Source organism: Chroicocephalus ridibundus, chromosome 9, assembly GCF_963924245.1.
Source record: "Chroicocephalus ridibundus chromosome 9, bChrRid1.1, whole genome shotgun sequence".
NCBI classification, from domain to species: Eukaryota; Metazoa; Chordata; class Aves; order Charadriiformes; family Laridae; genus Chroicocephalus; species Chroicocephalus ridibundus.
This window is the reverse complement of record NC_086292.1, coordinates 43,300,915-43,325,398: the sequence shown is the minus strand read 5'-3', so window position 1 is coordinate 43,325,398 and position 24,484 is coordinate 43,300,915. Positions and strand designations below refer to the sequence as shown.

Here is a 24,484-nt window from a genome sequence, read left to right as displayed (position 1 = left end):
TCGTGTCTTCGCGGTATCCTGGAGTGGGATCCCTGATTTATCCTCCCTGTCTGGCCTGTCTGATGGCACTGCTCTGCACAACCCGGGATGGTTCGCAGAGCCGTCATCCACGAACCTTAAGATTTTTAAGATTTTTGGAGATGTGAAATATCGGTAAACAAATTAACCCCACAGCAAAGCCTAAATGACCAGTGGAAAGGCAAAAAAAAGGGCAAATCCCATCTAGAAACTCTCGGTTTCAGCAGCCGCGCCGAGCCGGCCCGGCAGCACGGGAGGCCTGTGCCGTGTTGGGTGGCCGTTCGATCCCCTGCATGGGGCAGACGCTGCCCGTTCTCATTAAGAGCAGGCGTTGACCGGCGAGGAAACGCCGTTGGCCCCGGCGGGGCCCTGAGGAGCCGGGGGGCCCGGCGGGGAGGAGGAGGATGAGGAGGAGCAGGAGGAGGCGCCGAAGGCCACGGTGCCGGCCGCCCCCCTCGGCGGCGGGCCCGGCGGCGGGAGGCGGCGCCTCTCGGGGGTAGGGGGCGGGCCGGGCCGGGCCGGTGCTGCCTTCCGGGGCTCGGCACGGCGGCGGCCGGAGCCGGGCAGGATGCGCTCCGTTGCCCCGCTGTTGTTGCTCTGGGTCTGCCTGCTGCCGCCCCTGTTGTTGCCGGCCGTGCCCGGCGCTCACGGCAGCCAGGAGCCTGCGGCGGGCCCGGTAGCGGCGGTGGTGGTGAACGGCAGCCGGTTGCCCGCCGAACCGGCCGGAGCCCCCGGCAACCACAGCGGGGCCCAGCTCAGCCCCGTGCCCGCTCTGCTCCGCGACCTCTCCGCGCTGAAGGCCGCCGTCATCGGGGCCTGCGCCCTCACGGCCGCCCTCATCGCCTGTCTCCTGCTCCGCGTCTTCAGGTAGGGCCCGGCCGGGCCGCGCCGCGCCCTCCCCCGGCAGGTGCCGGGCCGAGGCCTCGGGGCTCCGCTGAGTCCGGCCGGGGAGGAGCGGGGAGGCCGGGGGTCGGGCGGGCTCCGGCCGAGGCAGGCGGGAGGCGCTCGGCCTCCCCGGAGAGGCGGGAGGCCCGGGCGGTACGGAGCTCCTCGCCTTTTAATGATGGGTTTTAGAGCCTGATTTCCATCATGGCGTGTGTAAGCGCCTCATGAAACTGCTGGGAGACACCTCATAGGGGTGGCTCCGGCCTCACAAACCTGCGTCTTCCTCCGCTTCTGCAGAAAAGCAGGGCAGGAGTTGGGTTTCAAATGGCTTTTTTCGGGTGCGGGGTACCACGGGTGCCAGCTCGGCCATGGCTGGGGACTGGGGTCTGGGGTGGGCACAAACCGCAACTTGGTAAATTCCACCAGAATGTATGAAAATAAGTGAGGTGGGTTTTTTGCTGTGGGGATGGTAGGTTGCTGGGGTGGGTGGCCTGGGGAGGCTGTAGGGTCTCCATCCTCAAAGCCCAATGGGACAGCAGGCTCTGGGTGGCCCTGCTTGATCTCCAGAGTTCTCTGCCATGTGCGTGGTCTGCACCGTGGGGTAGTGCAGATGCTGCCGCTGTAGTAGCTCCTGCTGCGTAAAAAAAGACAACTCTTTCCTTTTAATGAAGCTTACGCAGATAGGCTTGAGAAGGTCCATAACCAAAAGTAGGTGTTGGTTTAGACCACAGCCCTGATTTGACTGGAACTGTGATGTGTAGCCACGCTCCCCGATGTTTTGGTCAGGTAGAGTGCTGATGCATTCAAGCCCCTGTTTCCATCACAAGGGAAGATGGTCCCAGTTGCTTGCGGAGCCAGGAGAAGCCAGGAGCTGCTAGTGAGCAGCAGGAAGCTGGGCAGAGGTTTGCATCTGCTTGGGGCTTGTATCTTGTCCATTTATTGTGGTGTAACTGCTGTGGGCCAGTTCATTCACTGCCCTTCATGCTGCTGAAGTGGGTTGGTGCTGGTGCGTGCTTGAGTTATCCAGGCAGCCCTTGAAACTCATGTAATGTCTCCTGCTGTGAGGTACACGAGCAAATTAAACTCAGTCCCTCTGGAAAGCCAGCCTTCCTCTTGGCTTGTTGCCAGAGCAGAAGAAAAGCAAATATTAAAACTCTCTTTGGCACTGTTAGTGTTAATTATTATTTCTCTCAGGGTAGTGGCGAGAGTGCTGTCAGGGTGTGCACTAGAGGCTGTCCCTGTCTTGCAGTCTACAAATGAAAAGTTGTTGCCTGTTTGTGCCCAGCTTTGCCAGGGAAGATCACAAACTTTCAGTAGTTAACAGTTGTCTGACTTCTAGGTTGGGGCAGCAGGAAAGAGCCCGGAGAGCAGAGCAGCTGGCTCTCGGCGGCAGGGAGGAGGTGTGCGCCACGTCTCAGGTGACAGAAGTAGTTGAACAAGTGGAGTTGGTGAATTCTTCCTTGTTCTGTCTTCAAGCAGCTCCTTTGTCTTTACATGATGGCTGCAGCTGAATGCTCTGCTTCTCCTGCTTCTGAATTAATTCCGTGTAGAAAGGGCAGCGTTCACAACGGCAGTATTATAAAGTGTGGTCTTAAAGACCGAGATGATAAGAACTGATATTTTCTAAAGAAATTGACGTTTAACCAAATTCTTCTTAGCCGTTGCAGCAGCTGGCAAAAGACAATGCAAATAAATTTGCTCATTAAAGCGAGGTGGTTTGGGAGAACACAGTAAAATATTGAAGAGAATTTTTTTTTAATCGATACAACCACTTTGCAGCTGTATAAAGTTGTCATGAACAAACACGGCAAAACGGATAGTAGGTATGTGAGATAGAATTAGGAAGTGTATAACTAAGTGCAGAAAATCTTAAGTTTCTACTGCTAGGTCTCTCTAGAGAGAGCTTACTTCCTCTGCCTCAGTTTCTTCTGAGTATAAAGCGAGACCTTGTGTCAAGGAGACCTGCATAAGGCTGAACACTTCTAGCCAAAGAAAGCAAACTGATAGCCTCTAAAGACCTTTCCCTATAATCATAGTCAGCAAACCCGGGTCCAGGTTAAAGTCACCTTGGGAGTGATGGATTAATTCTCCCATGCCAAAGTTGTCATTATGCAACTGGTCAGAGTTAATGCAGCATTAAAGGTATGTAAAAAGAAAATAAAAATCCCTCTGAGATATCTCATATATCTTTAAGGGAACCTGCAGGGAAAATGGAAAATGAAGCTTTTGTCTTCTGAGTTTCTTTATCTGACAGAGCACTTGTTTGTAAACCGTTATGCCATCTGCAAATGAGACGAGAATACCAACAGGTATGTTTGTACAGTGTCACACTTGTAGCTGACAACATAGATTGGAGGCGATTCTGTTGCAGAAGAGATAAGGGATTTACCCTCAATAAATGTAAAGCTTTTCTCCATCAGAATAAGAGCTTTGTTCATACTTAGTCAAAAACATTGCGATTTTTTTTTTCTGAAGTGTCATGGATTCCTGTTAAAGAGATTTTGCTGGAATCCAATCTTTGATTAAAGCTTCACTGTGAAATTGCTCTGGGTTGCTGCAAGTAAATTATCGTTTTAGATATGGGTTGTAGAGATGAAATGAAGTAGTGAGTGGCCAGATATTCTTGTCACAGGCATTGGTTTTATTTTTTTGTACAGTTTATTTTTTTATACATCTAATTTTTATATATTTTTAGGTATATATTATTTTCCATTTTTTGTTTGAGCAGGGATGGATATATTTCTCCAACTTTCCAGCTTTGTTTTTAAGGCATCGCTCAGAGATTCCTCTTCATTTTTTTGGGGAATGTTATGCTCTGAATCCATCTGATGGTCCTGTGATTCAGAATGTGGTATTAACCAAAGTGGTCTGAATTTCCTTTCTCTCTGTGGCTACTAGGGTCTATGAAGGTCAGCCAAGACTTTTCTACTTGGCTACATGTGTCAAGGCCTAATTTGCTATAGTATTTTTTTTTTTTTTTTTGGTGAGCTCGGTTCTGGGCTTGCTTTCTTTCCTATACCCCTGGGCACTGCGTGTTCCCAAACCAAAACCATTTCCACAGCAGACCAAATTTCATGTTATTCTCAGTCAAATAGTTGGGTAAGTTGCATTACCAAGAAATACAGCGTCTTGCAACAGCTTATGAACAGTTCATGTGGCCGAATTCACTCTTTCGTCTGTGTTTTTGATTTTTGCTTTTCTACCCCCGTATTCTGCCCTATTTCTCTCTCCTGGTGCAGCTCAGTTCATTTCATTGCAATGCAATTTTTGGGATCAGCTCCCAGGAAACGTGATTTTTCAGATGTGGCTATCTGTGCTGGTAGACCATATGCCTTCCAGGGAAACCGGATAAGTTATTTCTGTGCAAATGGGCCAACTGAAAGCAACCCAAAGCTTTAGTTGCAGAAAACTGTGTGCAGTGTTTGCTACATGTATTGACCTGTCCTTGAATGAACAGAACCCAGGCTGGAAAAGGCTGCTATTTATCTCAATTTTTAGAGAGAAGCTACCTGCTTATTTTGTAATGCATTGCTTTGTTTTGTTGCTTGTTGTTCAGTTTTGATTTCTTCCTCAAATACGACTTTGAGCTTAGTTTTCCAGTAATTGCAAAACTGGTATAAATTACCGAAATTGAGGAGAGAGGTTCAAGCGTATGATCATAGGATACAAGACCCATTGTTCTATGAGCTGGGCAGTTGCTTGGGGCCATCCAAGGCTTAGCCCTGGAGAATTTGACTGATTTAAAATTAATTGTATTATAACCAGTTAGAGTACTCCAGCAAAGACGAGACCTCTGCCAAGAACAGGAAAGAAAAACTTACTATTAAAATGACCTTAAATGGAGAAGAACAGAAAAACCCAACAAAACAACCAACCCCAAAACATATATTTGTGACCCGCGTTGAAAGCTTCACTTAAGCTGCAAGTAGTTTAGTTAGGGCCACAGAGAATGACAAAAGGGACACTAGTCCTATGTCTCAGAGGTCCTGTCGTTGGGAAGACTGGTTGTCTTGATGCGAGCGTGACGGCAAATTGGCGGAAGGAAGGGAGGGGGGGGATCGCTGTCTCATACTGTCTTGGGCTCTTTACAGCTCTGATGTGGACAGTCACAACAGAGGATGAATGCTGTTTCTTGTTGTAGGATTCACTGCTTTGTAGAGTTTGGGTAGATCACGAAAAGTGTCTGTAGCTCTGCCCTATAAACCAAGGATACTTCTCGAGTACACCTCAGGCAGTATGGGTCTGACTGTGCTGTAACGTTTGGAAGTACGTGCTGGTACTTGTACTGACCACCAGGTATGAGTGGCTGTATTTTAATTACTTACAGACATCACTGCTTCGTTGAACCACAACAGTATCCCATTTAGGTGTTCCTGAAGTTATTCCCAGTAGCAGCCTCGGATACATCCCTCCTATTAGCAGCGCAATTAAACAAGAGGACGCTTCTGCTCTTTGTGGCTGAGTTTATTCCATCTTAAGGACCTTCAGCACAGCATCTTCAGTTTGCTACAGCGAGGTGTATATCCGGAAAACATGTAAGGACTTACCTTCATGGTTTAACGGTGGTGTGTACAGCACCGTCCAGAGAGCAGAGATACCCAGACAGATCAGCAGTAATGGAATATCACAGATCTAATTCATCAGCTAGCTGGTAATAAGCCTGGAGTTTCCCCAGGTTTATATTTCTATAATTTTTTTTTTAATGGCTAAGGGGTCCCATTGACAGTAAATAAACTGGTCCTAATTCCATTCCCAATATAACATTGCTGCAGTTCTAGGAGGAAGGTTGTTGCCGGCTTAATTAGACTTCCAATGAGCACTCTGCTAAGAAGGGATAGGGTTTTTTTGGTTTTTCTTTTTTTTTTTCCAGGTCCCCTCCCTCTGTATCTCTTGGCAGGAAGTGTTAATGCTAGATTAGAAATGCAGAGACCTCTCTCTCTGGGTCAAGAAAAGCATTATCTTTGAACATCAGGCTTGTTGACTAAAATAGATTAGAGACGTATATAATACAGTGAACTAGTGAGTTGACTTGAGCATTTACTCCACCACATGATGCCTCGGAAAGCAGGATGCAGCGCTGCATATGACTGGTGCTTGATCAAAATAGCCCCTGGTCAAAACATGGAGACAGAAAGTCAGCGTTCTGCTCCAGCCCATCTCCGTGTGTTGTCCCTCCTTGCACTGCGCGGTGCGGTGCATGGAGTCCCTCTGAGTTCTAATGGATCCGGCCCTGGTGTGGTGCCGCGGGCATTTGAGCCCAAGGGCAGTACCAGTGTACAAACACCACGGTGGCCAAACAGCTCAGGGGGAACTGGAAACAGGGCCCCACGTCCAATATGTTATTCTTCATCTTCTCTCAATTAAGCGCTGTGCTTACTATGCCGGCCTTCTGTTAACACCAGTGAGTTTGTTTTGGTGGGAGCAGCACTGGGTCTAAAGTGAAAGGTTAATATCCCTGGCTGTAGTTAAATTGTTTTTTTCTTCTTCATGATGATTCAGTGCAAGACCTGTAGCATCCCCTTCTAATTACGGGGGGTGGCTGAAGTCAGATAGCAGTTTCAATGTGATTTTTCTTTTTTTTTTTTTTTAAGTGGAAGACAGTTTTCTGTGCTGAAATACCCAGTGCTACTTCTACCCTGGCTAAACCACTCAGAGAGCATTTCAGCTTGTCGTTGTGCAAGGGGTGTACTCTTCTGAACACAGCTTCCAGCATGCTGCTTTTTTTGCTTTAAAAAACCCCCCACAAAATGAACGTGGCTGGAAAGGAGATCCTCTCTTTGCCCATGGTAGCTCACCTGTCCTGATCCTATCCAGGAGGTCTCCAAAGTTCATGTAACACTTGTGTTCTGTAGTTCCTGCTCTGTGCTACTCTGCTGACTCCGCTGTGTCTCCAAACAAAAGATGCTGCCTGGTCCCACCCGCTGGATAAAGTGTTTTTCCTTTCGCATTGTTATCACTGATGATTACAGGGATCCTTCCGAGGTTCGGGGGTTTTAATGTGCAACCGTTTCCTGATGGGACGGCTTATTTTGCGTGCGTGTAGGGACACTCCCAAGGCTTTCCTTGAAACTTAGCTTGGGTGGTTCTTCTAGTATTTGTGAAGCCTATGGGAGTTGCCGTTCAAGTGAGCAAGTGTGAGAAAATGGACTACTGAAAAGTGCAGACTAGTGACAAATTAGCTAGATAATCTGGTGTGGAATTAATTGAGAAAGAAGAGGCAAGGAAAGACCCTTTGCCCTGCCAATGGCAAACAAGCGATTGTAGCGGCTTAGCCAAAACCCAACAGCAAAACGAGCTCCCTCCCTTTTCTAAATGAGCACTGTGGTTAAGAGAGGGTGGTGGAGGATTAATAGATCGCTGTGCAGTGAGTTCTGCTCCGGGTCCTCTTTAAAGTGTAGCCCAAATAGACTAATTAATGGCTGGAGGCTAAAGGGTTCTGGTTTTCCATTTCTAAAAATACCTGTGCTGCAGTAATTGCTTCAAACACTCCAAAATTAACTGTTGTAAAATGAACTCCATAGAATGAAGTTATGTTTTGTAATGGAGGGAACGAGGGAGGATGTCTCTCAATAAAGTGGGCCTGACATGGAGGTAAGGTCTTAAATGAGTGGAGCTATGGAAACCCCCTGTATCTTGTACATGAAAAGCAAAGTGGTGAGGCTGTGCTTGGTTTGTTCTGACAGGTAGACACAGGTTAGGTTTGGTCTGTGTTTAGGCTTCACAGCATGAGTAAATGTTTCTTGTAACAGCAGTGCATTACTTGCAAGATGAGACCTCCCTGCATCACTTTGCTGCTAGTTCTTGGCTGAGAAGCAGAATAATATAGAGAAGTGTTTTTAAAAGGGTTTTCAAGTGTTTGGGTTGAGTCCTACTGTATTGGATATAAAACTGCGTGTTTCAACAACAGCAGTAATAGAACAAACCAGCCTGTGCTCTACGTGACCCAGCAGCACAGATTGCTATAAAGATTAGACAACAGGAGACATCTTTCTTCTCGCTTCTAATGCGACCTTAGCCTTCAGAACAGGGAGGAAGTGCAAACTGCTCCATCCCAAGGGCTGGGACCTGTTTGTTCAGCCTTGGACAACTGCCCAAAAGCAATGCTAGGCAGAGGCACTGAGAATTCCACGTCCGAGCTGTTCACGGATTTAAATTTCCTTTGCTTGAAGCCTAGGAGGGATCATTGCAGTGGAGGTGCAAACGCAGGGCTTGAGTCCCAGTGTCTCTGTAATGGTCGCACCTTGGTTCTTGCTGCTGTGTAACTCTTTAAAAGGTTACATTCTTGATGCAAAAATGGCAGTGTTGAATCCGGCACGCCTTGTATGACATGCCAAGGCAAGATATCTTGACAGTGAAAGTGTACTCATGACGTGCTGTCTGCTTGGAGCGGTGGTTGTGATTACCAAAATTTAGGGGCTGCTTGCTTGTGCCTGCACCAGCTCCCTTCCCGTGCTTGGCAGTCGCCAGTTTTCTTTTATAAAAGGTTAAGGGGAAAATTCTGCAGTTTGTTAACCAAAAGCATCCGCTTTTTTCCCTGAAGGCTTAGCCCTACACATCAGCACCTTTGTTAATGTATAATCTCAAAACTGAATTCATGCATGAGCAGTGTGACCCTCCTAATATGCATGAAAGGAGTGGGTGAAATAGAAAGAACCTGCATAATTCAAGCTAGAGGCAGAAAATTAGTTGAAAAGCCGCGTACCAATTGTTTGTTAATTGAAAGTAAGTGTTAGAAAACAGATCTCTCAAAACCGTGGGATATGCAGGCGCTTGAGCATCTCCATCTCCAAAGGAAAGTAAGGCTGGCATCTGTAGGAGGAGAGGTGGTAGGTACAGTTAGCTTGGAACAACAGTTGATAATTTTTCATAGCACTTACACAGCATAGAGCGTGAAAATTCTCAGATAAGGCTCAAGGTTGCTCTGGGAGTCCTGAGCTTGGCCCGATGGCAACAAAAGAGAGCAGGTTGTTTGTACCTAAACAGCACCACCCCTTTGCTCCTTATAATCCTGCCTAGAACATTCCACTGTCTCAGTAGGGCTTAACCTGGGCTTTCTAATCTAAACACGTTCCCTAAACCAGTGGCTGCTTCAGCTGATTAAGCCCATGTCTCACTTATTGAGCATGGCAGCAGGAGGACTCAGTGGGCTGCTGCGCTCGTATGCCTGCCCGGGATGCCAGAGGATCTCTGGTTTGTCAGGGGCCAAAAGACTGATGTTGATCTGGATTGCAGTTGATGAGAAACTGTGCTCTACACCGACAGGCACAAATCGTGACCTTGGAAAGGCAGTGGGAAGGGACTCAGGCTGGCTCCGCAGCCTTCGTATCTGGGGAGGTCTGGATCAAACAGGGCGGTTTGTGTTGGTGGGAACAGCTTCAGCCTCTCCAAGGAATACTGTATGAAGATGATCCTTCCCTTCCCACCTCTGTGTTTCAGGTCTGGCAAGAGGATTAAGAAGACCAGGAAGTACGACATAATCACCACTCCAGCCGAGCGTGTAGAAATGGCTCCTCTGAACGAAGAAGACGATGAGGATGAAGACTCAACAGTGTTTGATGTGAAATACAGGTACTGCTGCGAGCCCATCCAGTTAGGTTTGCTCACGGAGTTCTTATTAGTGAAGTCAGCTCTTTTTTTCTCTGCTGGGCCAGCTTGGCAGAGATGAGGCAGTCAGTCTCCCTTTTGCTTTGCCCAAGCACGATCACTCACCTTTACAGCCCCTCCGCCTGTTCTCAGCACACATTGCGCTGTACTCTCCTGCTCTTGTAATAACCACATTACTGCCCCTAGGCTGTCTGCCCTCCTCTTTGCTCTGCGGAGCAGCACAACGGGATACACGTGCCCCAAATAGCTAACAAGGTTTAACGGACTGAACTTCCCCTCTCGGGCAGCTGCTGGCAGTCGTTCCTGTGCACTCTCAAGTGCCTCAACACACACTGGATGGAGGGCTGTGGGTCAAGGGCTGCTTTCTCAGGCACTGCCATTGCCGTGAGCCTGGGAGGGAAGTGACAGCAAATCTCCACCAATCTCTGGGTTTGTACCAGAGAGCTCTCATGTTCTTCTGTGACAAAGAGAGGACTGTGGTCCCTCGATGATGTTGTTAGCAGTTATCCCTTAGCAACAAACTTTCCTTAAATGTATTTCCTTTTTTGAAAAAGAAGCAGTGTGACAACCCAAAACTTTTGGTGCCTATTCTGGGCCTGAGATTTATAGCAGCCACTCAGCGCATGAAGATGCCGTGCATTGATTTATGGCAACAGGATATCTGCATCTCTTATTTTTATTTGTATCAAGCCACCCACGGCATTTGAGTTGCATTCTCATCCAAATAAGGCCTACTCTAAAATCTGTCTCACTTTGGCTGAAATGAGCTCTCCTAATTATAAAAACACAGATCTTGACAACTGCTAACTGGAGATTTTACAGACTTTACCCATGTTGCCCATGTCCTAACTTTGGAAAGGGGGAACAACCCATTTGCTCTAAGCACGTGTGTGCCAGCATCTAAAACACATACCACCGCATGCTCTGCTGGTTGTTTTCAAAATAACTGCATTACTTCTCTATAAAAGTCAAGCAGTAGTTGGAAACCATGAAACAATGAAGGGTGTGAGTCGTGCCTTTATGTATAAATAATTAGTTCTTGAAGTAGAAGATTCCTCTCAGTCCTTGCCTGACTGTTGCCATTCTTTGTAGTTGCCCTGTGTTTGTTGTAATAATTTCAGCTTGGACAGTTTTTACTTTGGGACTGAGCTTTGTTAAAACCAGAGTGCAGAGATCTGTCTCACCATGGCCTACTTTAAGAGCCTGTGTCTCCTGCCCCTCTGTCTCTTAACTGAGTACTTTCTCTGTGAACTTTTGGGAGTGAGACCAGAGGGCTTTTCCAAAGAGTAAGAACAGAATATTCTCAATCGCGGCAGTGCTTCAGGATAAGATGTCTGATAGTGAAATACTAGATGAAGAAAAAAAGAGAGCTTGCTGGAAACCATCTGACTCTTGAGGGCTGTAGTCGTGCAATCTGATGTTGCTTCGCTGGAGCACACACTGTGCTGATGCTTTCACAAAAGATATTTGGTCTTCATGCCTTCCTCTGCAGTACAAATGGCTCTTCACCTTTTGTGATGCTCTGGTTGGAGACTGTAGGGGTTTTTGGTTCTTAGCCAACCAGTCCTCTCTTCAGCTCTGCATTCTTCCTTTCTGTCACAGTGCAACAGCTATTAAATTCCACATTTTCTGAAGTCCGTGCTGTTTCAGACACATATTTGTTTAGCTCAAACAGAGCTACCTCAGTTTTGAGGGGGAGATCATCTTACAGACAGCCTCTTAACAGTACTGATTTTGGGAAATCTTCTTTGAAGATACATTTGCTGTAGAAGGTATCAAGCTCTCTGGTTCCTTTGTATGGCATGGGCAGTACATCCCCAAACAGTTCCTATCTCCTGTGACCAGAAAAGACACTTCTTTGCGAATGTGAATTGCTAAGTTTCACCATTGCCATCCCCATTAAACCAGTCAGGAGGGTTCTTTGTAGGTGCTTGCGTTCAGATGGGAAGAGAGGGCTAGAGCTTCAGAAAGGACACGTCAAACACACCCGCAGTAAGTTAGTGAACTAATTTCTACCAGTTCTTCTGTTGGGTTTCCTTCCCCGGTGTCCCCCCACCCCCAAAATTGTCATTCAGGGAATAGTTGCCGTGTGCTATCTAAGGCTTCTTTTGTTTTTTGCAGCTGGGTGCAAATTCCAGGAAAACAGGGTAAGGGGAGGTAATTTTATCCTTCTCTGTGGGAGTTATAAATACATGCAGGTAGCCACACAACTGGAGAGACAGGTTTGTTTTGGATATTCAGCAAGTGCCTACAGTTTTAAAAGAGCCTTTGTTAATTGCTAAGTCAGGAAAACTACTTCCCTTCTCCATTATCTCAAAGAAAAAAAAAAAAAGGGCAGATGCATCAGGTGAATTTGCAGAGGTATCACCAGGGCTGATCCATAAGGAATGGGGTGATACTGCTGTTTCAGCTTGTTAGCCAACTAAAGCAACATGTCATGAGTTGCAGCAACCTGGAAGCAGTCGCGATGGGGACAGAGGAGTGACAGATGTCTCCTGCCAAGTACCCATGGGCTAAAATATTCCACGCTCTCTCTTTTATTTATTTATTTTTTAATTCAAATGAAGGTGCATCCTTGCCAGCAGTCAGTATCAGTTGTGGCGGCTGTTCGGGTTTATTCAAGCAGTCTCCTAGCAGCGGTGCTTAGTTGGCTTATGGCACGACAGAATTTTGGCCCATCTATGCTACCAAGCCTCGGCGAGGGGATTTTGACCAGGTGCTGCTTTGGTGACTGTATAAGGACTTGGGATTGCTTTCAGAGAGGCTGAACCTCGTGCAGCCCCACGCTGTAGCACGATCCACCGGTGCAGTGCCATGGCTGACAAGAGCCATTATTTTGATTTCCTTGATTCTTTATTTCTTTGTGACACATGGGTACTGAAAGATATGCCTATGGGCTGGACTGGCCATTGTTCAGTGTTGTAACATACATTCTGCCATATCTACATCAGAAACCAACTTTCCGCAGCCGTTTAAACCTAGAATTTTTAAGTCTCCTTGGCTCCTGAATATCCCATTGAAATTAGCTGGAATCTTTTGTCCTGTTCGTTTTTGATTTAAGGGCTGTGAAACTATGGGGAAAATGGTCCATTCTTCATAAAGCGATGATCTGCAATGATGTTTGCTCAGTGCTTTCCACTAGAAAGGCACCAAAAGTATTTTTACAGTACAGGCTTCTGAGAAAACATGGGAATGGAGTGAAAAGGGAACCAGTTTTCCAAAGAGCAATGCAGTAGGGATGTGTTGCTTGTGATGGACTAAAGCATTATTCAATTCAAGCGTTACTTATATGTGCTGAAAGACAATCCTATGCTTTCAGATCTCTGGGGTTACCACCAGCATGGCAGTAGGGAAAAATCTGACGGGCTGGCCTGGAGTGCCATGACATTAGGTATCTCCTGTGCATAATACTAAGTGTATTACCCCAGTATTAACCTACTCCGACTGCTGTGCAGGTCATAAATAGAGAGTTGTTCAGGGTTTGTAGCATGAGTCTTTGCTGAGGATGATGTGGGTAGTCTCGGGGCTGGTTTGTTTGAGGTCCCCCCTCCATTGTTGAAAGATCTATACTGGCACTTGCATCTGTGTTTGGGGGAGCAATTGAGATTCTGTGCTGTCTCCCCCACGTAATGCAAACAGTGCTCTAATTAAAAGGCAGTTGGTGTCTAGCAGCAACAGGGGAGAAGCGACATATACCTCTCCAGTTGTTCTCATGCAGTTAATTTTCTTTCCTTTAATACTTTGTCCTTGTGTGTATTTGTTTCCAGTCTTACATGCGGCATCAAAGAGCTGCAAACTCTGTAAATTGGGCTGTTGGATGAAGGTTGTTACTTTTTTTTTTTAAAAAAATTTTTTTTCAGGAGGCTTTAAGGTTTTGGACTTCTGGTAGATCCCACCCCCGACTTCCCTTGGGCCGTGGAGCAATGAGAAATAAGCACCTTCCCCCCGTAAAGCAGGCTAATGAGATTACTTCAAAATCTTAACCAAACACAGTCCTTTCTGTGGATGCAAAAGCCACCCACTGCCTGCCTCCGACAAATGCAGAAGTGTGTGTGCAGGATTAGATGCCCCCTTTGCGATCTCATTTCAGTAGCGGGGAAACAGGTCTGTCAATGGCTTCTCTAATCCTGCAGGCACAATTTCTGTGCGACAAGAGGCTGAAAGAATAAATCAAAGATTGTCACAGAGCGAAGATGCCAGATCACTTAGGCACCTCCTTGAACAGCTTCACGGAAACCATTTTTTAAAATGGAGGATGGTTTTCTGTGTGTATTTGCTCTGGTATGGAAAGAGGTGTTTGGATAAAAAGTTCAAGAATTGTTCTGAAATTATTATAAAGCTACACGAAAAAAGCAAACTGAACATGGAAAGGGTGTTTGTTTTTCATCGCCAGTTCAATCTGTGCTGCTGAAGGCCAAAAGGTATCCCTGTCCAATTGATTTTTTTGGATTATATGAACATCATCATTTTCCATATGTCAGATATTTTTTTCGTGTTTTATGATGGGATTACACTTGCTGCACATCTTGGAAAATGAGTTAGTGGAAAGCTAAATCCCATCCTCCAAGTGTCCTCTTTCTCATCCCATCAATAGATCTTGATTTTAAGGTTTCCCTCTCCTCTTTGCTACTTTAGCACTTTCTTTCAAGAAGGCAAGGGAAAGTTGCGCAGGTTTCATGATCTCCTACTTGATGGGACAGGTCACTGGCTCATCAGAGAGTTGGCACTGTGATACTCAAGGAGAGAGGACTGAAGTAAAGTAGGTTATGGGTAGATGTCCCGGACAAACTGGTATTAGTGTCCATCCCCCATCACAGAGCACGCCGCTTGTTTTGTGTAATAAGAGAGAAGAGATTAAAACAGATGCAAAAAGAACCCGTTTCTGAAAAGGTAAATAAAATTGTTAGCTTATTAAGCTTATTAACTCTAGCAGAGCTCATTGGGGGATTTCTTGTCAGCTTCAATAGAAAACCGAAAACAAGTACTGAATAAATTCTGTGGCGCCTTGCACATGAAAGGCTTTGAAAGCACTTCAGTAATCTGGGGTATCAGCAGTGTCTCCTCTCCCTGCTGCCTCGCAGCTGCTGGAGGCAGCGCATTCTGCTCTTGCTGTGCTTGCCGAGCCCAGCTGCCTGCATTTCACGACCGTCTCCACAGAGCGTTACGAGTCCAGGGTGATACGTGCCACGTGAGAGCCTGGAGTTAGGGAAGAACTTGGAATTTAAATGCCGGAGCTGGAATTGTCCCAACCTCAATGTCGGGATTCTAAATAACTACTAAAAGAAAGCCTCAGGTTCCTCTTGGTTCAGATTGAAGCCTTCATCGTTCCTGTCGGCTAAGTGAAATTCCTCAGTTTGTTTTCCACATGGATTGTCATTTTTCCCTCCAACGGCAGCACCACAAGCAAAACGCGGAAGCATTTTAGGAATGCATCTTCCAAAGTGCTCTTGAAAGCAGAAAGATTTATGTGTTAGGAGTGGTGGCAGGCAGAGGGAAGAGGAACATTTATTCAACCATCATGGGACTAAAGGGCTTTTGAGAGCTTGCAGGATGTTTTAGAGGAAAGATGCACCACATGTAAAGGCTGGATTCATCCCTTTTTCAGGCGCCGATAGCATTGAACTGTGTGGAAACATCTTCATCACAGTTGCAGGGCTCAGCCTTTGATGTGCTCGAGTCTTTTGGGAGTCTCTGTAAAATATGAGAGTTACACTATTGGTGTCTTCTCTTTGAATACATCCTTTCCAGATCCTGGCTGTGTGTGCAGCTCTGAATGGAGCATGGTATTGTCTGCTTGTTACGGCAAGGTGTTGACTCTCAAGGGAGCAGCTTTAATGGATTTTTTTGCCGGCAAAAGCCGCAGGCCATTCTGGATGATGCTAGGTGAATTGCACTGGGGTTTGTAGCAGCTTAATTTTTTTTTTTTTCCCCAGCAGGCAGCAGTGACAAGCTGTGTGTAAATGGAGGGGTATCATTTATCCTCATCTGAAGGGGGTGCAAATCACTAACAGAGTCAGCTGCTTACTATAAATACAACAAATTGCCAAAGCTTTGGTGCTGCTGTTAAGGATTTCCCCTGGGTCCACAGCAAGGGAGGAAAGAGATGATCAAAAAGCAATTCTTGTTTGGTTTTTGAAGGCTAGGTTCTTTCCTCATGTGGCTGTAACAGTTGTTGCAAAGCACACCGCAGTCTGCTGGCTTTTTCAGTCAATTATACACTGGCGGTGCAGTCCTACAGGAGGGCTCTCGCCTCCTTCGTGGAGTATAACAAGTTCCTATTAAGACTTTTTTTATTTGAACCCTGAAGCAGTTAAAGCAGGAGGGTGTCAGGAGGAGAATCCGCAGCAAGGAGGACAGTCCACGCGTGTTGGTTAGGAAGGGGCTGCACTGGTGTGGAAAAAAAAAAAAAGCTGTGATGTCTAAGATGCTGTTTCAGGTGCAGTGAAATAGCAGCCCCCCTGTGCACACTCCCTTCTCTGGTCTGCACAGTGGCTGGTCACAGGATCTTTCAGCATCTGGGTTTTGTCTGGTGTAACTCTGGTTTTTTTCACTTCGCTTGGTTTGGCTTCTCTGCCACAGCGTTAACATCACATCAGTGTCCAGTGTCACCATGGAAATCAACTGCTGGAGGGAACTGATGGCAATCACTGTGAATAATGCTGCCTTTTGCTTTGTGGCTTTTTGTGTTTTGTTTCCCCCCCCCCCCCCCCCCATTTTGCGCATGGGTTCTCGTCTCTGCCCGTGAGCTATTTAATTGCAAATCTACAGCTGTACTAATTCTTCTGCTTTCCAGGTAAAGCAGCTCTGTGGAGCGTTGGTGCCCTGCAAGATGTCATTCTGCTGTCGAGGGACCTGCTGAAGCCATAACTGTGAAAGGGGAGGCTTTCATCTCTGCGGCGTTACAACCAAACCAAGCCTCATCTCCTCGAGGTGCTGTTTGTACAGCAGGCTATGGATCTTATGACCAAAACGTCACCATTCGGTTCCCTGGTTTCCAAACTGTTGTATTGGAATGACCAGAGTTCCTCTTTGCAAACTCAGTGCTCTCTTGCTTTAGGAGGGCTGCGGTATCACTAACGCATGAAAAGAAGCAGTCCTATGTACCGACTTGCAGCTCATTATGGTCTAAATAAGTTTTGAAGAAGGAAGAAGAAAAGGAAGATTGAACCAAACTGCCCCAAGGACTTATTTTCTAAAATCCTAATTCAGTACTTTAGTCACTGTTAAACTTTGGTCGTTGTTAAACACATCATGTGTTTAAAGGAAAAATGAAGGTGTATTATTTGGGACTTACAGAGGTGACTTATGGCTTTAGGTGGTACAAATGTAAGCCATGCTGAAATGCCACACTGTATGTTTAGCGTAGGATTTTGTGGGGGCAGGGGGTGAGAGGTTGACTCAAGTAGAAAACTTTCTTGACTTGCTACTGATTATTTTTTTTTTTTTAAAAAACAACAATTGCACTAAGCTTTCGTGATGACATTCTCATTGTCCCAAGGAGCTCTGATCAGACCAACTTGAATGAGACCACAGGGAAACAGGAAGAATCAGGCATGCCCTAAACTACAACAATCTTGGATTAAAGAAGATATATTTTTGTAATTTTCTGCCCTTCCACAGGGAGTAAAAACAGTGTTTTGTACTGTCCTGTGCTTACTGTAACTTATCTACCATTCATCTATATTACCTTTTTTCTAAGCAAAATAAGTTCTCATGTGGAACGATTAGATTGCAGAAGGAACACCTCTTATTTTTCATGGAAGCTTCATGTAAGTGATCTTAATCTATATCAAACTGGAAGTTTTTTCCCTAGCACCTGCTTGACAAATCCCATTTAACTCAAGGATGTGTTTTTAACCATCGCTCCCTGCTGTGCTTTGTGCTTGCAGAGGTCAGAGCTGTGGGGTGACACTATGAGAATTAGATTACTGCATCTGGATGGATCGGGTTTAGAAGACCGCAAGCATGTACGCTTTCCAGGCCATCCTTAGAAAGGGCAAACCTAACTGGTTTAGTTTCTTTACTTTGTGGTTTTCCTTTAAAGTAACCACAGATGCAGTTCAGACTTCTCTTTGACATGTTTATTCTCGGTTTACTGCACCCCTTAACACCTTTTTATTTGGGGTTTTTAAGCTGGCTGGAACCTTGCTTTTCTCGGGGAGTGCATGTTTTCCAATTTTTTTTAGCATTGTCCTGCTGTTTGCCTGACCGTCTTACTAGCCTCCTGCAGTTACAACCCCTCAAGGAGACTGCAGAGTATCTGGCAAAGCACCATCCTTGCAGCAAGCTGCTAGTTTTGGGTGTGTTTTGGTTTTTTTTTATTTTTTGTTTTGGGTTTTTTTTTTTTTGAAGACCGATTGGGATTTGAGGCTTGCCGAGAACACTGAGCTGCTTTGTCATGATACCACAACCCACTGCAGTTCTGCGCCGTTCCCTTGGGCCCTGCAGTCAGTAAGAGGAGGTGAAGGGGAATGTTGTGGGGGTTTTTTGGTGTTTTTTTTTTTTTTCCTTTCCTTTCCAGCAGCGTTGCGCTCTCATCAAAGAAGCTCCCCTAACACGGCTTGCTTTCCCTAGCCGTGACTCAGCGAAAGCTTTGCAAACAGCCCGCTCAGCCTGGATGGAAAAATCCCACAGCAGACTGTTGTGTTAATATTAGTCATTGAGGCAATATAAAAATGCTATGTTATTTTCATTCACGGAATGAATTTGAGTCATTCTGTATTACCGTTACTAAGCAATATTTAACGTGTCGGCTGCGAGGTGAGGATGGAGCCGAGCAGGTTGTGTTCCTGGTAGGAATTGCAGGGACCGGTAAGCTGAACGGTGCTGTGGGTTGAGATAAGATCTGGGGCTCTTTCCCTGCCTAGGTAAAACAAGTTTCCGACTTAGGCTGGATGATTCTGAAGGAAATACTGTGTCTTTTCAGGACTAAAGTACTTTGAAGACTGTGGATTGAACTTCTTAGGCAGACCAAGTCCTTTTGAAGTCAGAGAAGTGGCGATGCTGAGAGGAGTGAGAGAGGTTAAAAGCTTCTGTTTGCATTTGTGGAAGGAGGCGATGGAGTGAGGTGGCTGCCCTGGCTGAGCAGACACCATGGCAACATGTTCATGTCCACTTTTCTGCCAAACTCATTAAACTGAGCATCGGGCGCGCTGGAAGAGTGGCGGAGAGGGAATGAAGCCTTCTCTGTGCACAAAAGAAAGGAGAGACCAAGTTATGTAGGAGAGAGATGAGAGGTAAAGGTGCATAAAGGGCACTTCTCCTATCCAAGGGTGAGTAAGTTCTTGAAATCAGGAGTTCTTCCACCAACTTCAGGTCACTTGCTGAGTTAGGCTGGCAAAGGCCAGCCGCTTTCCTTGCATGTGTCTAAAAGTTCCCACTGTTTCCATAAGGTGGCCAAATGTCAACGGTAGACAGGGACCAGGTATTTCAAGATGTTGAGGATGGAGGTGCCCAGCTGCTGCTGGGATGCTCTGGCTCCTCGGGGAAGTTCCCAAACTGTGTGCCGTAAGCTAAAAAGCGCTTATGGGGAAGCAGCAGCAGCTGCTTGGTGGAAATAAAAGGCCAACCTCACCAGTTGCTTGTGGTCATGAAAATAATCTGAATGCTTTGTTTGATACTCAGTTGCTGTCGCAAATGTGAGGCGGTGTTTACCTCTACAAAAGTTGCTGTATGTGATTTAAAGTGTCTGGTTAAATATTCTATAGCTATATTTAGTTAAGATTTTAAGAGCACTTGACGTGACTCATCTAATAGTATATATATATGAATATTTTTTTAATGGTAGGAATTAGTTTAAAACATAGTTTTAATAATTTGGACTGTTTGGTTCAGGTAGTTCTAGGAGTTCATTGGAGAAGAAATAGCCATTAACCACTACATGAATGTTTTACCTTAATGTTCTGTGTATCTTACACTGCAGATTCAATTGCATTGTGACTGTAACATGTCTTAGTATCTGCTGCTATTTTGTGTTGCATAGTCAAACTTGCTTTGTTCAAGAGCATCTTTAAACCCGTATTTTTTTGTTACAGAAAATGAAAAGAGAAACGTTATTACAGATGTCTGCCTATAGCTTGCCCACTGCTTACAAAATCCACCGACTAGTAGCAGAGGCAAACAGAGCAAGCAAATTTAGAGGCTTTCCTATTTGTGTATGCTGTGCTGCGGAGGAAAAACCCGCAGCTTCTTTACTCCAACCACAGCCCTGTCACTGGAGGTTGCATTTGAGAAGCCAGAGGCTGGTGTGCCGTGCTTGCCTGCAGAATTAAGTCAGACGTACACGGATAGCTTTGTATTTGGGTTTTGGGGTGGGGTTTTCTTGCCTTTTGCCCCAGAAGATGACTGCAAATGCTTGATTAGCACAGTAACTTGTGCTATCTTAATGCTTATCTTAAACCTAAACTGACTTGTAGAACTCTACGAGCACTAATGAAGCTGGAACACACAAGCACTAAACACATTTGAACCCTTTGTTTGCAGCCGTTCCCTCTAATTCAGTGTACGTGGTGTAATCTCTGCAGGGTGACGGGCTATGGTTTTCATTAGGGTTTTTTTCTTCTGTTAGGTGAGTTTCTGCTGCTGCAGTTTTTGTGTGCGGAATTATCAGGACCATGCGTTTTGTTTTCTGAAATTGCTTGAACTTTGTTTAAAAATGTTTGAGAGAATTTGTCATTGTGACCAAAGCTTCTTTTTAAGAAAAAAGGGGTAAGACTAGTTTGAATGGATTTCTGATGTTTCAGCAGAAACTGCCATCATTAAACATGTTCTTGAAATCCCCCGTGTCTTCTGTGTTATGTTTAGGGAGTGAATGGGACAGGGGCTGTTTCTTGTTGAAGTTTGGTGATCCCTGCAGTGCAAATCCTTTAGTCCTGTGACCTTTAACCAGAGCGTGACAAGGGGAGAAACTGGTTTTAGCAGCATGGAAGAGGACTTATGTTCAGTCACACAAGGTGCCCATCAAGAAGGTAGGCTTATGCCTGGATTCAAAAGGTAAAACGCTCTGCAATAGGGAAGCTATTTCAGTAGCTTCAACAACCCCCACGTTCGGTACCTTGGAGCCCGCAAGCTGCGGACCTGTTGGCCCAGACTCTGAGCCCAGTTGAGTGAACCAAGCCACATCCCCTCCCTGGGGTGGCCAGGCCACACCACAGCCATTAAGCAGACTTCCTTCCACTTCGGTCTAGCTTGACCAAGTTCCCTGTCTCTGAAGCAATTTTGTGGCTTTCAGGGCATGGTGAGATGAAGTGCTAGAGATGAGGATTAGGGCAATCTGGGGCTCACTTGTTTATTTTGTGCACACTTTTAGATTGTTTCCCTCTTGCACTACTTTTACATGGATTGCAGACACTCCTAGACCCTGGGCAGAGTGACGCAGTACATGCATCAGCTCTGCCTCTCTCCTCTCCTACAATTGCTCATGCCTTGATGTCTTCATCTCTTCAGTAAAAGTCTAAGAGTAATTCAGTCTTGCAGACAAAAGGCAGCCGGTGTCCAGCCAGTGCCTTTTAAATTATGTCCTGTCAGTAAAGTAAAACTCAATTTAATTCAAAATACTTACCAAAATGGTATCAGGCCTCAGCCACGAGCCAGCTGTTATGCAGCAAAGCTGGTTTGTGTAGGAAGTTCAAGACCCATCAGCCAGCTGTGGCTAAACAGGACAGCCCCTCACCCCCCCCTTAGCATAGGCTGCAGAAGTGAAGATGCCATGTAATGGCTGCTCTCTCTGGCTGTACTGCCTTTGTGATGAGATCTCAAGTGTAAGATGAGCAAATGACCAAAAATCTGGTGTAAATTATTTGCTAATTAAGAGCTGAAAAGCTAGAGCTTGATGATGATTGCAGCTGGGGCTCTGGGCAGAAGGGGCAAGGCTCAGTTTAGCCCCTTGTGAATTTTGATAGGGGAAGCCTGGAAGCTGCAACTAAGTTCTTGGACAACAAAGATTTTCTCAGACAAGTCTTCAGATATAAATATTTTTTTTTAAAGGGATCCTATTAAAGGGTTATTTCTCCAGTATCTAGCAGAGTTATGCATGGGCCAGAGTATAACACGACTTCCCCTCTTTTTTGTATGCGACTCTTGCCAACTTTATACAAGCTGCTGCTCTTATTAGCAAGTCTGTGCGCAAGTGTGAGGTTAAATGAACGGAGCTAAGATGTTTATAACCCTGGAAAAGGGAGGGGGCGTCTGTCTTGTGTGTCTTAGTGTCAGTGATCTTTGGATGCCTTGATACTGATGACTGCAAAATTGCCAGCAATGTTTGGCAAGTGCTATCAGGGAGATGTTAGCTTAACCTAGATGATTTGAATTATCCCTGACAACGAGCTCTGTTAAGAGTGTGAAACAGGAATAGCTCTAATTGCTTAAGACCAAGTAGTCTGTAGCTAGGCTGCACAAAAACATCATTGAAGATAGTTCATCTCCTTAACAGCTGGCAATTACCAATTTGTACAAGACCAGAAACTTTTCTAGGTTCTTCTGGTTTCTAACAGACATCTACTCCTCAGAGCTCAACTAAGCAAGCTCCCGGTTGGCTTGCTTCTCTAGTGACCGCTTGCTCATGGCATGTTAAATGAGCTGAATATAATTCAAAACAGCACTTCTATCTATCTCATGAAAAACAGCTCTTCAGTTCAAGAAAGCCTAATGGAAGGGGTGGCCGTTGCTTGTAAAGCTGAGAAGAAAAGGGCCTTAAAAATCCCGATGCAGTTCTTGATGGTTTATGAGGCACAAAGCTGGTTTCTAGGATTTTCAGTCCTTTCCTGCTGGCTTCTCATAAGCCATCTTGGTCAATTGCTTCCCTCCGTGGTGGGGGACGACTCCTGGCCCCAAGGGGAGAACCTGCTTAGACTGCGGGCAGACAAGGCAGGTCCTGAGGGGCTTGAACAGCTTCAGCCAGCGTGTTCAATCTCTATTTTGGAAGAAATTACAATCTTAAATGCCAGCCTTCAAAGGCTGCCAGCCCTGGCTTGAGGATACACTCCTAGTCGTTGCCTGCCGCTGCCTACTCCATCCCTCCCAATGATGGACGGAACCCACTGATTCTCACGTGAGGCGAGGACTAGGGCTTCCTGGGCAGGGTTTCAGCTTTGTGGTGTGCAGATGGGGGACTATTGGTTTGGAAGATGAGAGGGGATAAAAATTAGATGACCTGCTGCACCATTTCAGCCAGCTCGATTTATTTTAAGGCTTTTGTATGAAGGGTAACACATATCATCTACTTAAAGCTCTTCCTGACTCCTCTGGGCTTCTTCCACTGGCCTTTTATAGATAATTTAATCTAATGTCCATGTTGTAATTCTGGCCTAGCGACAGTTTAGCAACAGATACCTGCTCAGGACTTCTACCAATTCCAAATGCCAAATGAGCCAGTTTGGCCATCTCCTCTGCGTTAGGCAGCACAGAGCATCCTTCGGGACTCCTCTGCCAAGTCTAAAAGCCAGTGAAATAACTGTGGCAGCACTCCCACTTACACACAGGCAGGAGAGCAACTCACTCCGGGCTATCGGATCACAGAAGCCAAACTCTCTCCTCCAGACTTGCTGGCCCTATTCACAGTAAGTCTCAGCTGGTACTTTCCAGGGTGGGTTTCTCGCCAGGTAACAAGTATTTTTTGCTGCCCTGCGTCTGTTAGAGGAGATACAAGGAGGCCTGGCTTCATGTGGCTGGTCCTCATCAGCTCTGATGCCAGCCCAGAATAATCGCGGTGCTGCTGCTGAGCAAAAATGAATAAAACGCTTCAAATCATCATCAGTTCCTTGAGGCATCTCTTCTAAAACCTTTGCCTCCCCCTATCAGGTGTCCTCGCCCCCCACCATGAGTTTCCAGACTGCCTCTGCCCTGATACGAACATATTTACGTGAAAAGAAGCTCTTCTTTATAGACACTTTTCTCCTCTCCTGCCCTCAATTCATAAAGGTTTAAGCTCAGGTCAAGAACATCTGACATTTCCCCACTTCATTTCTGCCTGGCTGTCAGCAGAGTTGTCTCAGCGGCGCCTTTTGGACAGTGTCTGAAATCACCCAGCTCTCTCCCTCTCCTCGCGTAAGGATCCCTACGGCACAGATCCTGGTGGCATCAAGATGTTCCTCAGGTAAACAGAAAAAACAGTCTATTTAGGCAATTTCTCCTGTTTTCTTTCCTTGATCTGACACATTTTTTTTGTTGAAACGGACCAGTTCCTCTCGTTGATGGTGAAGCAATGCTGTCAGAGCTCAGAAGTGAACGCCACCCAGCTTCCTCTGATATTTCTGCCACCACCTTCCCAGTTACTTCACTCCCACCCCCAATCGTTGTGGTTTAACACAGGGTAGCAAAGCCTGTGTAGATAAAGCTGTGGCGGAGGAGGAATAAGGCCATTTCTTTTGGAGAAACAAGGCAAAACATTGCTGCAACGACCTGCTGACAAGGATGGGTCTTGCTAGAGAAGCAGAGGTTGGCCAGAGGACCCTCAGCACCCACTATTTCCCAAGGCTAACTCAATGACACAAACCCACCAGCTCATAAAAGCCGTATGCCCAGCCTGTACAGCAGCAATCAATACCCGTCCCCTGGCAGGGGTCAACCGTTTGATGCTCCAGCTCTAACCCTGTCCCTAAACCCACCACAGGCGTGGCTACGGCCGGTGGGGGACGCGGAGGCTGTGCTACACAGTAAATGAGAACACTCAGAGGCGACATTCGCCACAGCCCATGCACCCCAACGAGCGTGGCCCCAAGTCACCACGCACTTCTCTTGCGCGGCCGTGCACCACCCTTTGGCCGGTACCACTTGGGAACACGCAAACTTCAACGGGACTTAATTCAAAGTTCCAGTCTGAGCTCCTGTCGTTAAGACTCGGGTCTATTTAAACGGTGTTAGCATTCCTGAAGCTCACTGAGCTTAAATAAAACAATAGTACCACTCAGGGTACGTGCGGGCAGGGTGAGGTGTCTGCTGAAGAGCTGCTATTTAATGAGCTGTTCAAACGAACAACTTG

The 24,484-nt window shown here is 46.1% G+C and overlaps 1 protein-coding gene across 1 annotated transcript; it reads left to right on the top strand.

The window, feature by feature from the left end:
- The first annotated feature begins 463 nt into the window (after positions 1-463).
- FAM174B (family with sequence similarity 174 member B) lies at positions 464-20,282 on the top strand. Its single transcript, XM_063346769.1, has 3 exons — positions 464-885; positions 9,340-9,471; positions 16,301-20,282. Exons 1-3 carry the CDS (start codon positions 587-589, stop codon positions 16,302-16,304), a joined length of 435 nt encoding a protein of 144 aa, XP_063202839.1. The 5' UTR covers positions 464-586; the 3' UTR covers positions 16,305-20,282.
- The last annotated feature ends 4,202 nt before the right edge of the window (positions 20,283-24,484 follow it).